The sequence below is a fragment of the Juglans regia genome, chromosome 14 (genome assembly GCF_001411555.2).
Source record: "Juglans regia cultivar Chandler chromosome 14, Walnut 2.0, whole genome shotgun sequence".
NCBI classification, from domain to species: Eukaryota; Viridiplantae; Streptophyta; class Magnoliopsida; order Fagales; family Juglandaceae; genus Juglans; species Juglans regia.
In genome coordinates this window covers 11135638-11150187 of record NC_049914.1, presented here as the reverse complement: position 1 = coordinate 11150187, position 14550 = coordinate 11135638, and the positions used below count along the sequence as shown (strand labels likewise).

General features: G+C 37.5%; 1 protein-coding gene across 2 annotated transcripts; it reads right to left on the bottom strand.

Annotated features, from left to right (window-relative positions):
• Positions 1-6435: 6435 nt before the first annotated feature.
• On the bottom strand, positions 6436-14164 carry LOC108989639 (carbamoyl-phosphate synthase large chain, chloroplastic). Of its 2 annotated transcripts, none has more exons than XM_018963314.2 (4): positions 12651-14164; positions 11114-11806; positions 8384-9954; positions 6436-6748 (listed from the first exon to the last, which is right to left on the bottom strand). In XM_018963314.2, the coding sequence occupies exons 1-3, from the start codon at positions 13998-14000 to the stop codon at positions 8404-8406; spliced, it is 3594 nt and encodes a 1197-aa protein (XP_018818859.1). In that variant the 5' UTR covers positions 14001-14164; the 3' UTR covers positions 6436-6748; positions 8384-8403. The 2 variants fall into 2 exon arrangements, with proteins under 2 accessions (XP_018818859.1, XP_018818858.1); XM_018963313.2 differs by having other exon boundaries at positions 6436-6785; positions 12651-14143.
• Between the last annotated feature and the right edge of the window lie 386 nt (positions 14165-14550).

The window sequence follows — 14550 nt, the reverse complement described above, 5'->3', positions numbered from 1 at the left end:
GGGAATTGACAAACTCACCTATGAGATCTTCTCCGTTCTCGAGAACAAGTTCCTCTTCGGCTACGAGAACGACCTTCCCCTTCCCAATCCCACTTTCAAGTTCTCCTCTCATTCCGGCTGTCGAGACTTGATTTCATCATGCAAGCACAATCCCAACTCCAAAGTCAAAATCATATCCATTGACAGTCGAGGCTCCACGGACGATATCTTGGCCGCCACCACCCTCTCCCGTCTCGAGGACTTCCTTCGCCACAAATCCAACAACCCAGATGCCTGCATTTCTGACTTCTTTGATGTCGTAGCCATCTCCGATGCCGGCGACATCCTCGCTTCACTCCTTTTCACTCGTGACAAAGAAGGCGCCCCAATGTTCACTGTCAACCAGGTGTTGAAATTCCTCGTCAACAACCATCACAAGATTTCAGCGTCGAATGGAGCGAGGAAAATGATGGTTGAAGACTGGAGTGCTGAAGAAAATACAAAACGCCCCGTTTCATTTTCCACGAGGGCAACAATACCGCTGCAATTCTCCATCTCGGTTGCATATAGTGTTTTTCATATTTTATATAAAAAGTAGAACTTTAAAAGAGTGCCAATGTTTGCGTCTTGATCTCTTAAATTATTTGGTTGAGTATTTTGGTTCTCTCTCCCTTTGCCCTTCTTTATTATTATTATTTTTTAATTTTTTTTTTCTAAGCAAGCATATTATAGATATATTTAACAGTTACTGGATACAATAATCAATAGGGTGGGAGGTCCCAACATTCATCCCAAACTAGCAAATACAAAATAAGAAATAAATTAATAATATTAAAAAAAAAGATTTGTGGCCAATGACTTGACCCCCACCCATTTCCCACAAGGGAAAGCCGCTTGAAGCAGTTTCGATACAAACCAAAAACGGACTGCAATACTACAACTGGAAGTCGCAATGAAGAGTTGTGTGATGCATTTTGTTGGTCTGGACTGGCTGTCGTAGACTTCCACCATCTCTCTCCCACGATCCTTGGTTAGGGGAAGTAAAGATTTAGGAAGATAGCAAACAGGACATACACTGAATCGTAGGTGGACGACCGCCCAAGACCACGGTGGCGTGTGGAGACCACACGTCACACTAGAAGAGTGGAGTATGGTCGTGTCTGAAGGACCTGAGGTCCCTGGCCCCGAAAATGCTGCGTGTGGCGGCAATAGGCACTCCTCAGTGTGGCAGCGCGTGAATCTTACGCACGGTTTGAACTGCGAGTGTGGCTCACTGTCGCTCCGTTTGACATTCTACTTAGGCTATCTTGAAGATCGGCAGCTTGGAAGTCCTGCAACAAGGCGTGTGGCCTTCTTTGGGGGCAAGAAGTACTCCGTCAAATCATTAAAATTCCAAATTACTAAATATTTAAGTCTGGTTTGTATATAAGTGTTTCGTCTCATTTTATCTCATCATTACAATTTTTTTAAATTCTCACATAAAATATAATAAACAATTTAATTTTTTCAAATCTCGAAATAACAATAATATTAAAAAATAAAATTCTAATAATATTTTATTCAACTTTCATCTCAACTCATTATCCAAATAGCACCTTAAAGATAAGTCCTTTCGGATTGTTTTTATTATTTTGTTTAAAATTATTTATATAGATGATATAGGTCATAACAAAAAAAATCTCTTCATTCAAAAACCAAGTACTTAATATATTTAAATATGATAAATACTTTAATCACAAATGAATTATAAAGTAAATCTATAAATTAACGTGATTTGATGCGGTACGTAAACAATTCTCTTTACATATATCACAGCAATGCCTTGTGTTCATGTTACTTTTTATTATTACAGGTCGATTAAAAGGAGTATGCTTTTTCCCACTATTTCTTTTCTTTTTATAGTTTTTTTCCTAACACCACTTCCAGTCCTTAATAATAATTTTTTAAAAAAAAAATAGTCTTCCCCTACAAATTATTTACCAATTACAATAATCTTCGATCGTGAAACTAATTTCGTATTCGTCTTTGCAAATTCTCTATCGGTGGCCTAACTTTCCAAGCTAAGTTAGCGCGCTCTCTCTCTCTCTCTCTCTCTTTCTCTCTCCCCAACTTTCTTGGGCTAACTGATCAAATCTTGATAGGCAAATTTCAACCAAAAGCAAAAAAAGTCATACGTAATCTGATAAGCACATGCTAACAAATTGTTAGTCTACTCTATAATCTTAGAAGCTGATTCAAGTGAAAAAGTGACCCCAGCATAGCTCACATCACGATCAGCACAAGCTGCTACTTAACAATGCATGCTGCTAATTAAGTACTGGTACTGGTTTTCATCGTCTGATCAGCTAGCTGAGACCCAAAGACCAAAGTTACTTGTTTTGCTAATTGCCTCAAAATCAAGGCACGTATATATATATATAGTCCAATACATATCTAACATATGTCTGTACTTTCAGTGTCAGCCATTGCAAGGATGCCATGTGGCACAGGTCCATCTAGCTATTTAGACTGAGAGCCAGAGGGCTTTGCTACCACCACTGAGACAGTGCTATCTAATTTCTACTCCCTCTAACCACCGCATGACCTACCCATTTATACTTGAGAACGACTCAAGTATTTGTATATATGCCAATCAGTGTGTCTATGAGAGAGAGAAAGAGAGAGAGAGTATTATATCATGTGGGGTAAGGTTGGTGGAGAGCCTGTCCTCCTTTCCGCTCATGAAGTAAGAAATTCTGCAAATCTGCCTTTCAAGATTGCGACCCTAGCTAATCAGTTTTAATCTATTATAAGTAGAACTTTCGCCTCTCGTTATTTTTAGTTTTGAGGGGTTTCTAATCTTCAGCGATCACCAAGTTTTCCGCTGCATGCTTGGAAAAACGTGATGAGCTTCAATTTTGGAGGAGTCGTGGAAATAGTTGGACTTGTGTTTTTCTCACCCACACGCGTACAGCCAGCTAGCTAGCTAGCTCATCTTTCTCTTGCTCCAAGAGTCTTTTCCGTGTGGACCCTTTGCCAACAGAAAAAACGAGCAATCTTTATTCTATATGGTTTACTCCAATACCAACAAAGCCATTAAGCCTTATTATAACAAAAGATGAGTTCATATCAGTAGCTCAGCAGGTTAAGTACTGAACCAAGTTCAGTTCCCTGCATGCATTCACCTTGTGGTTAGAAGAGGAGAGGGAAAACAAAGGGAAAATTATATCTAGATCCCCCAAATATCCAGCATTAATTTTGAATGCATACTAGCTCTAAGTTATCATTTTTTAATAGAACTTTTTGTCTGCACCCATTTGGATCATGTGTTAGGGATCTGACCTCGCCTATGTATGTCAGGAGTACTACTAAATGCTAATCAATGGTGTGCAAGCTCGGCACATGTCACCCTTTAAAAAAAAGTGGAACAAATTAAGAAAAAAAATCTATTTTCTCATATGAAGTGCTACACCTACCAAGATGGGTCCCGAATCCCGATAAAGGTAAAAAGGTTTTTTTTTTATTCATTTTTTTATAATATTAAATATTTTAAAAAAAATTACAATATTATTAAAATATATTTTTTTAATTATTAAATAAATAAATAAAACTATCGAGACTTAATCAGAACCCAATTGTCAGTGAGAATAGCATTTTTCTTTCACATTTTTAAAAGGTCTATGCAAAACTTGTACACGACTTTAGACCTATACAAATCATTTTAATTTTATATACTCAATCTTTTTTTTCATTCAAAAGAAGTTGAAGACAATTTGGCTGGCCTACTTCACATAATAAATTCCATATAGTCAAGTCAATTATGGAAAATAATATATAGTTTGAAGATCATATTACAAAAACTAATAAATCAATAATTAATTCATAATATATAGGGTACTTGGAGTACGCAGTACTGTAGTTTGAAGAGAGAGAAAACAAATTTCTGTTGAATCGCACTCGATATGGTAATAATGTGACAATTTTATTGGGGTTTGCATGTACGTACATATATATATATATATATATATCCTAGCCATTGCTAGTTAATTAAGCTAGTGATCATCTGCCTAACATATGCATATACTTTGTGCATGACATGACCGATCGATCGAGAGGATTAATGATATAATTACCAGTACGTAACAGTACTAAGCTGTTCGCTTGTCTATAAAAGCCAGCAGTATGAGTATATAGTTCGATCATCTTCTAAACATAAATAAACATAAAACGTTGAAGTTTCAAGTTAAATGTTTTACACGCAAAGAAAAACAACCTCATGCTAAATGCCAATTAAAACGACCAGATTTGTCTCAAATTCATGACATATAACTAACTAAAAAGATAAATACAATAGAATTTTCTTTTCTTTTCTTTTCTTTTCTTTTCTTTTCTTTATACTTCATTGATGATCAGAGAGTCATTCAAGTCTTCGTAGGAATTAAGGGTCCTACCAATTTAAGGTTCACATATTAATAATGTCTTGATCAGAAAGAATAGTCATATATGATATATGGTACTGCTACTTGTGTGATCCCTGATCCCTCCCTCCCTGATCCATCCATCCTTCTCTAAGTGCACTTCTGTTATACGGCATCTGTACTTTCAGCCACTGGTCATCCCTACTTTTTCCAATATTTAATTATGATGAGAAAATGTAGGTTTGCACACTTGATAAATGCAAATTCTTCCGCCAGCCTGTTTGATTCCAGTCTAAATTGGCTGACGAGAATATATATAACTTCACACCCATGACATCTAATTAATAGTCATGATGACGGTTTTTATAGATCGACCTCCTCTATTATTTATAAGCTGCTGGCTTGGTGTAAATGTATGTGAATACACCTGTATTTATATATAGAGGAATATTATGTATCAGTCACTATTTATTCATACACCGATCACTCAACACCTATAATTTTTTCATAAGATGTGTGGATATTTTTTTATAAAGTATAAGGTGTGGAATGATGAATAGTGACTGATGATAAGAATTTTTCTTATATATAAGACCGGCCTATAAAATATTTATATTAGTTGATGTGACACACTTTTACATATCTGTGGGGGGTGTAAATTTTTACAAATTGATTTTTTTTTTTTTTTTTTTAATTAAGTAACTTCGCAGCCCCAAAAAAAAGGGCACAAGGCCAATTGAAATTGTGCAACATGTGGACAGGGAAGGAAGACCATGACCAAAATAAACATTCTCGAGACTTGACCAAAATAGGATCGAATTGTGATGCAAACCTAAGCTGTACACCAAATTAATGTGCAGAGCTTGACATCCATGAAAATGATATGGAAAATACCAATTGCTAAGGTACTGTTTGTTTCTGCAGAATTTCAAATGACATGTAAATTCCATTAAGTGGTTGCAAGTTGTCAGTTTTCTAGAGCTTCCCTGAAATACAAGCTAAGTATTATTTCCAAAGTCCATTCTGCTATGTGGGTTTGAGGCCCACACGGTTTTAGTGCAGAATTAACGTCTTAGTTCCATTCCAACCAGTTTCCCACTCAGATTCTCTTTCTGATCTGTCAATAATTGAAATATGCACACGTTTAAGGGTTTGATTTTCTGTCAAAAATGCAATGCATATTGGTAAAAGGATGGCTTTCTATTTTAGATGGCCACGGTCTACCACTAAAATCAAAAGACAGTACAGGATGTTGAAATTTCAGGTTACAGACAAAGTACACATTGTTGGAATTTCTGACAAATTTATACTTGTTTAGAACTCTACTTGAGGTGAGGAAGATCTTCTAGAGTTTTTACTTTCTTAGGATATTTATTATTTTAAAAAAAAAAGAATATTGGCCATTGATTCGGCCATCAAATCTGAATTTAATTGCCATGATGTGCTCATGTGACAAATTCCACATAATTAAATTAAAAAATAATGATTAAAATGTAAAGAAATCCACTTGATCCTAATAGGTGAATCAGCTTTTCCCCACAAGCTCTATGTTTTAAGATTTCATAAAATACGAGGTTTATGTTTCCCAAACAATATAAGCCTAAAGTACTAAAATTTTTAAATTCGATGCTGCATTCCATCCAACATAGTAAAAAAATCAACAAATTAGATTGAGGATGACAAGATCCTGGAAAATATCACCCTCTTTTGTGGCCTTTTAAATGTTAAACTCTGTAAGTTCTACTAACAGTAGGAATATCAGTGATCGAGTCCGAGAGAAAAAACCTTTTATAAAATCCTGAATATGATATGATATGCAATTAGCAATAATGCATGTTTTGCTGCTCATCATCCTAGTAAAAGCATGAAACAAGGCAATTTTTCAACAAGTTTAAACCAGTCAGCAACAATAGTTGAAAGAATTATTCAATACAACCTCGGTGTCTTATCTCTAGAAGGTTCAGATTCTTCAGTAGATGATGTTAAGGTTCAACTTGACAGCTATATATATATATATATATAATATATAATATATAATATATAATATATAATATATTTATAGGCACGGAATTTGTTTTCCCCTATTCAAAGGAAAAGTCCATAAACTGGACGAATGTTCAACCTTTTACACAAGACCACAAACTTACATAATCAGCCACTTTCACAAGCTATATTAATAAATAAAATCATGACAGCTGTGTGAATGTTCAAGTGTTTTTTTTTTTTTTTACAAGCACCACACAGATTCAATCTGAACCCCTCAATCATGTTATCAACCACATCTGCACAGGCTGGAATCACTACGATCAGGTGGAGAGAAACTCATATAGATACTCCGGTCCAGATCTTAAGAGATATCTCTGCACAGAGGCCTGTCTGATAGATCAGCTGTTGAGGGTAACATATATCCTAGAATAACATCAAACAAATAAATGCTTAAAACGGTCGGTAATACCAAAAGCTCCTTTGATAAATGAGCCGTAAGAAAATAGATATGGATTCATTCGTTTGCTAAAACAAACTTGGTGCCCTGAAGAAGGCAATAAAAATCTCCCCTTTTGGGAAACTATGAAGCATTTTCGCATCTAAGAGGCTTGTCCTATAGTTGGCTGCAGGCAACCCGGGAGAATCCCTCTTGCAGGAGATGAAGGATATCCATCCGCTCCCAGATGCTTATATGGTAAAGTAATTTAAGCTTAAGTACAAATAAAAGTTTAAATTGGTAATTTATGTAGATACCTGTGGACTGTGGTGAAATTTTTTTATCATTACTCCTAAATAAATTAATGTACTCCAACAAGCATGACAAATATACTGGTTGAGGAAAAATGAAATCTCGTACATTTTCAGCTAATACTATAAAAAATACATGAGGATAAATGTAAGAGCTGAGTGGTACTGGAATCTTTTGATCAACCTTTGTGCCAATAGATTGAATACTGTATGCATCTGTTACGACTTCAGCACATTTAACAAGCTAACAGCACTTCTGAAGTTGACCAAGTTCTTTGAAATCAAAGCACCATCAAATACACTCACATAAACGAAGTATGCTAATTCCAATATGACCAAACATAATTAAGATTTGCATGTTTGGGTAATGAAATGAGATGGGATGAGAATTTTGTGAATAATAGTGAAATGGTTTGTGAATAGTAGTGAAATGGTTTGAGTTAAGATGTTTTATTGAGTTTTGGGAAATGGGAAAAAAAGTTGAATAAAAATATTGTAAAAGTTAAAAAATTGTTTGAATATAATTTTTGTTTTGAAATTTGAAAATACTGTATTGTTCTTGTGTTTTGTTTGAAAGTTTGGAAAAGTTGTAATGATTAGATAATGATTAGATGAAAAAGTTGAAAATTTAAAATTGAAAAGTGTTTTGTGTTTTGAGAAGGAATTTATGAAAAGTTTTGAGAATGAGATGAGAACATCTCCTTTCATCAAACTTCCCAAACAACCCATAATCCCACACCTAAAAGATAAGATACAAAATTACCAAGTCCATTAGCCTTGCACAAATTTATCAGAAAACACCATTGAAATGTGTAAAATAAACTAATATGCTGCAATTACATACAAACCCACAGAAGTTAAGCATACAGTAATAGTTAACTTATGAAGCAGGATCTTGAATTAGTATCTACAAATCTCACTCAGTCACACGTCTAAGATTCTATAATGGGAGTTAGGAAGCAGTACACTAATAGTGAAGTTTGAACAACTTTGTTAAGAGAATTAAAGAACATATAGCAATGAACTACTGGCTAATGATAATTGCATCATCATATATGATATTATTTTCCACATATCAACATCAAATCTTCCCCTAAACACTGAATTATTTTTTATCATCTCACATAAAAAAAAAAAAAAGATTTGGAAAGAAGAAAGAAGTTTTAGTAAAAACAAACAACTTAAAATATTTAAATAAAAAACTGATCAATGCAACATTAATGGATACATATTAGAAAACTATTAAATAAAAGAAAGGAAGCGCAAGGGCTTACCAGAAAAATTACTAGCCAAATTATAGAGAGGAAGAGGCTGACTGCAAATCTTTACTACCCTCGGTTTTAACCTCAACATCAAATAAGTCCTGAAGAGCAATCATCTTAACAGTGCTGGACTTCAAGCTCTTTATTGCTGCTGCAGTTGCCAAAGCTCCTGGAACAGTTGTTATCACAGGAACCTTGTAAGCAAGACCCATTCTTCTCAACTTCATTCCATCAATCTGATCAAGTGCATCACCTGAGCTTGTAATCACCATCAACTGGATCTGCCCGTTAGCAAGCATATCACCAGCATGTGGCCGACCCTCATGCAGCTTCAGCACTCGCTCCACTGGAATCTTTGCTAATTCAAGAACATGCGCCGTCCCCGAAGTTGAAACAATACTATAATCCAGTGCCAGAAGGGCCCTTGCAATTCTTTCAAGATGGGGCTTTGTCAAGTCATTCAAGCTTAGGAACACAGTACCAGAAAGTGGTAGTTTATGGCCAGCTGCAATTTGGGCCTTCGCAAATGCAATAGAAAAATCAGGATCAATACCCATCACCTCACCAGTGCTACGCATCTCAGGCCCCAACAAAACATCGCAGCCCTGGAACTTCTCAAATGGAAGAACCGCTTCCTTGACCGACACATATTTAGGGATTACCTCTTTTGTGAAATCTAGTTCATGAAGGGATTTCCCAGACATGACAAGGGAAGCATATTTAGCCAATGGGTGTCCAATAGCCTTTGACACAAATGGAACGGTACGGGACGCACGAGGATTTGCCTCGAGCAAGAAAACGTCCCTTGAAACTGTAATTGCATACTGGCAATTCATGAGACCACATACATTCAGCCTCTTAGCCAACTTTGTAGTCCATGACCTAATTGTGTCCAAGCAAGAAGCTGGGACAGTTTGTGTTGGAATCATGCAAGCTGAGTCACCCGAATGGACACCAGCCTGCTCGATGTGCTCCATGATCCCACCAATCACCACATTACCTTGTGAGTCGGCAAGTGCGTCAACATCAATCTCAATAGCATCAGATAAATACCTGTCAATCAATACAGGTCGTTCTGGATCCACCTCAACAGCATTTTCCAGGTATTTCACAAGCTTTGCATCACTATATACAATCTCCATTGCACGGCCACCCAATACATAGGAAGGCCGGACAACAACAGGATAACCAATGTCTGCGGCAATGGCAATGGCATCACTGTCGCTCTTGGCAATTCCTCCTTTTGGCTGGTCAATGTTTAACTCTTTCAATATTGCATTAAACCTCTCTCTATCTTCAGCTGCATCTATGGAATCAGGCGATGTACCCCAAATGCTTACAAGCCCGGCCCCACTGGCACACTTGGGCTTGTGTTCATCTAAATACTGCTGGATTGGGAGAGCCAGCTTCAGCGGTGTTTGACCCCCAAATTGCACAATGATTCCATCAGGTCGTTCCAAATCAATTATGTTTATAACATCTTCAATGGTCAGGGGCTCAAAGTATAGACGATCACTCGTATCATAATCAGTGGATACTGTTTCAGGATTTGAATTCATCATGATTGTCTCATATCCTGCTTTCTGCAAAAGGGGAAAAGAAGAAAATATAATGATAAAACCAATAGTTAGAACATTAAAGCAACAAGACCATGTGCAGCCAGGCTTCTAAGAATATGGTTGTCAATTCATTTAAATATACAGTCCCTGGGCCATTTTTGGACTGTTTTTGTATAATCGCATCAATTAACCGATGAATTAACCATTATGGCCACAATAAAGATTAACCATATTAGAGCAACAAGGCCAGGTAAAACCAGGTTTTTTATACCACTATCTCATCCAAATATACAATGAGTAGACCACTTTTTGGACTGGTTTCCAACAATTACAGGAATTAAATCATCATTTTTGCAGACAACAGATTAGAAACGATCCAAATCCAATCTGGTTAAACATATATATTAAAACTAACTACAGATACATCACACTGAAATCAAAGATTTAATCAGTAAAAGATTGTGTTTAGATAACATCGTTTTCATTAATAATACTAACCCAATGCAAGCATACGTGTGCGACAACTAATTAAACACATTCATTTTATCGTGAATGAAGTTCATATGTGATACATAAATGCCATTTTGATGCTGCCCATTACAATTTTATGAGGTGAACATGGAATCAAGAATAAACAGGCTTGTTTCTCCTATTCATTTTTTCCGTCTTATAAAATTTGGACATTTTAAAATAGAATATGAATTCCACAATTGTTTATCAAACTCATCTTAAATATTTCTATCCAACCATAGGCCCCCAATAAAGTATCTAACTAAATTTATCTAATTCCGACTCCGTATCAAAAGTTCAACTTGCCTAATTCAAGAGCCTATAGTAGAAGACTCATGGCTACGATGTTTGATCATTCAAATAACGAAATAATATATGGCAATGAGTTTTGCTACACATAAGCCGGAGACCCATTATAACTTTAAAAAAATCAAAACACCAATCATTTTTTAGCATAGTTGATGTGGAAGCTACTAGCAGTGTGTTGGGTGTGTAAAAAACAAGGCTTATAAATAGATTTTCTCGTATGGCAATATGATTCGGCTAGTACCTTGTTGCCTTGTCATGTCAATAAACTGTCCATGCATGACAGATTAGCCTGGTTCTCTTAACGAGAGAGAACACAATATAAAAAGAGGAGATGGAGGAAAAAAAGATAGTCAGCGGGACAAACCTGAAGGGCAAAGGATGCATGGCAACAGCAATAGTCAAATTCAATCCCCTGACCAATCCGATTTGGTCCTCCACCTAAAATCAAAACCTTCCTTCTTCGGGTTGGAGCTGACTCACACTCAAAATCATAGGAAGAGTACATATAAGGAGTATTTGCCTCAAACTCCGCTGCACAAGTATCTACTCGCTTATATGCTGGAGTCACACCTAAAGACAGACGCTTTGATCGGACTTCTTTCTCAGTGGACTTAGTTGCAAAGGCAATCTGCTTATCACTGAAACCTCTTCTCTTCACTTCATAAAAGTCGCTCTTGGTCAAATCAGACAAACTACGAGCAAGGAGGAACTGTTCTACATCTACCAGCTCTTTAAGCTGTGTGAGGAACCATTTGTCAATGAGACTCAGCTCATGAATATCATCTACCTTCATCCCCTTCTTCATTGCAGCATATATGGCATGGATTCGATCTGGATTAGGGACCCGAAGGCTATACTTCAACTCTTCCCATTCCCTCTCAAGTTCTTTAACCTGTGCACAACCCCATCCTGAGTAGCCACATTCCAGTGATCGAACTGCTTTCTGGAAGGATTCCTGGAACGTGCGGCCTACTGCCATAGACTCACCAACAGATTTCATTTGAGTTGTCAGTATTGGCTGAGAACCAGGGAATTTCTCGAATGCAAACCGGGGGATCTGCATGTCAAAGTTGATGAAAAGCAAATTGATAAGTAGGATGAGGAAGGGGGAACAAGAAAGATTCTATTCCTTCCTGCATGCGTAGAAGCTAACAAAAAATATTAGTGGAAGTTAGCAAGAGCTAATGGATAATCATAGCTCAATTTTGAACATATCATCAATCTCAAACATTATTAGTATAAAATTATTTTTCTTCCAAGCGCCCCCGGGGGTGGGGGGGATCTCGCTCTCTTCAAGCCATTAACATGCATGGATAATACTATCTCTGAAAAATGCATGACGGCAATCAAATAAGAAAATAAGGCCACTTCTGCCAAGATTGATCATTTAATTAAAGAAAAGGCAAGCCAAATGCTACGAAATCGTTCTTTTTTGTGATATAAATGTATACAAAATGCTCTAGTACTCGAGAAAACTCTAGTTGTTGCAACAATTGATGGCACCCAGAGTTGGTAGAGGGGCCGAAAAAGGAACTTATTAATTATTTGGGTAATGGTTACCAAGCTGCACTTTAGTCCTCTCCAAACTCTTATATAAATGTCATAACAACGTAAGATGAAAACGGCTCGCGTATGATATTAAAGCTCCAACGATAAATGTCAAAGAAAGTAGAGAAAAGATTTAAAATAGGAGACCAAGTGTGAAACGGAGAATAAGTAACGTGGGATCGCATACACTAAAATTCACTTATATCATTTTCAAACTTAGACCCGCTATATAGTACAGAATTACTTAATTCATACTTTTTTTATAAGTAACTTAATTCATACTTTAAGAGACAAGATAGTCTTGATTCTGAATAAAAACAATAATGCTACTAAAGCTAAAAAGAAACACTTGCCTTAGTCACCACATAATCTATTGAAGGCTCGAAACTAGCTGGGGTCTTCTTCGTGATGTCATTTGGAATCTGATCCAACGAATAACCAACAGATAACTTGGCGGCCATCTTAGCTATCGGAAACCCTGTAGCCTTCGATGCCAGAGCCGAGGACCGCGACACCCTTGGGTTCATCTCAATCACCATCACCTCACCATCTTGAGGATTAACGGCAAACTGCACATTGGAACCACCACACTCAACCCCAATTTCCCGAATTATAGCTATGGAGTAATCCCGAAGCCGCTGGTACTCCTTATCGGTCAATGTCTGGGCTGGCGCCACAGTAATCGAATCCCCAGTATGAACTCCCATCGGATCGATATTCTCAATGGAACATATAATGACCACGTTGTCGGCCAAGTCTCTCATGACCTCGAGTTCATACTCCTTCCATCCCAGCAGAGATTTTTCCACCAAAACCTGCGAAGTCAGGCTCGCTGCAAGCCCAGATTTACATATGGTCTCAAACTCCTCCTTATTATAAGCAATACCGCCTCCAGTACCTCCTAAAGTGAAGGCGGGCCTGATAATCAATGGAAACTCCCCAATATCGTGCGCAATTTCGATGCACTCATCTAACGTTGTAGCAATCCCCGACGGCGGCGTTTTAATCCCAATGTTTTTCATGGCCTTCTTAAACAAGTCTCTATCCTCTGCTTTCTTGATGGCCTCGAGCTTGGCTCCGATCAATTCGACGCCGTATTTCTCGAGTGCACCACTCTCTGCCAACGCCACCGCGAGGTTCAGCGCTGTCTGGCCGCCCATGGTGGGTAACAGAGCGTCGGGGCGCTCCTTCTCGAGCACCTGCTCGATTAATTCTGGAGTCATCGGCGCAATGTAGGTTCTATCAGCCAAATCCGGGTCGGTCATGATCGTGGCCGGGTTAGAATTAATCAGAATGACCTCGTAACCCTCCTCGCGGAGCGCCTTGCAAGCTTGAGTGCCCGAGTAATCGAACTCGCATGCCTGCCCGATCACGATGGGCCCGGCCCCGATTATCATAATCTTCTTCAAGTCGGTCCTTTTCCCCAACTTGGGTATCGAATCGGCGATGGAGACGGCCGATTCTTTGCTTTGAGCCGATCTGACTCGGGTCCGATAGTCCGCCTCATGCCGAGCGAGCTGAACCGGCCATGGTCGGAGGCTTAAAGGGGCTAAGTTTCTCTTATTGCGGAGCTCGTTGGAGCAGAAATGGACCCTTTCACTGTTTGGTTTCGAAAACAAGCGTTTGGAGCGAAAGAAAATGGAAGACGGTCGCGAAAGAACGACCTTGGAAGACAGAGTATCGCAGTTGATGCAATAGCCCATGATCGCCGAGAGTCACTCTTTATTCAACAAGTTCGGAGAAACTGCAACATACAAAAACGGAGCTAGAGATAGAGAGAGAGATTAGATAATATGCAAATGGAGGCTGAGAAGATATTGGAGAAGGTTGATAATGGAAAGTGAGTGTCCTGGTTGGTTATATAAAAGTAGAAGAAAAAGTGGAGGGGCCAAACAAGACAACTTGAAAAGACTAGGGTTTAGCTTAGTGGCGTTATGTCGCTGTCCGGGCGTTACTTGGGCGGGTCGTCGTATGAGAGAAATCGAGGCCCAATTTGTCATTTGATCGGCTATGCAGCCAGATTAAGCCGATTAATTTTACGCACAATTATCGTATAATTATTTTTCAAAAAAAATTATAATTAAAAATTATTTTTTATATAAATATCATTTTTTTTATTTTTCTTAAATAATTAAAAATATATTTTATTTTCGTACAAATCCATTTTATATTAATCTAGTAAGATAATTTAACTTAAAATAATTTTTCATATTTTTAAAAAAATTATTTATTTAAATATAAAAATTACTTCTT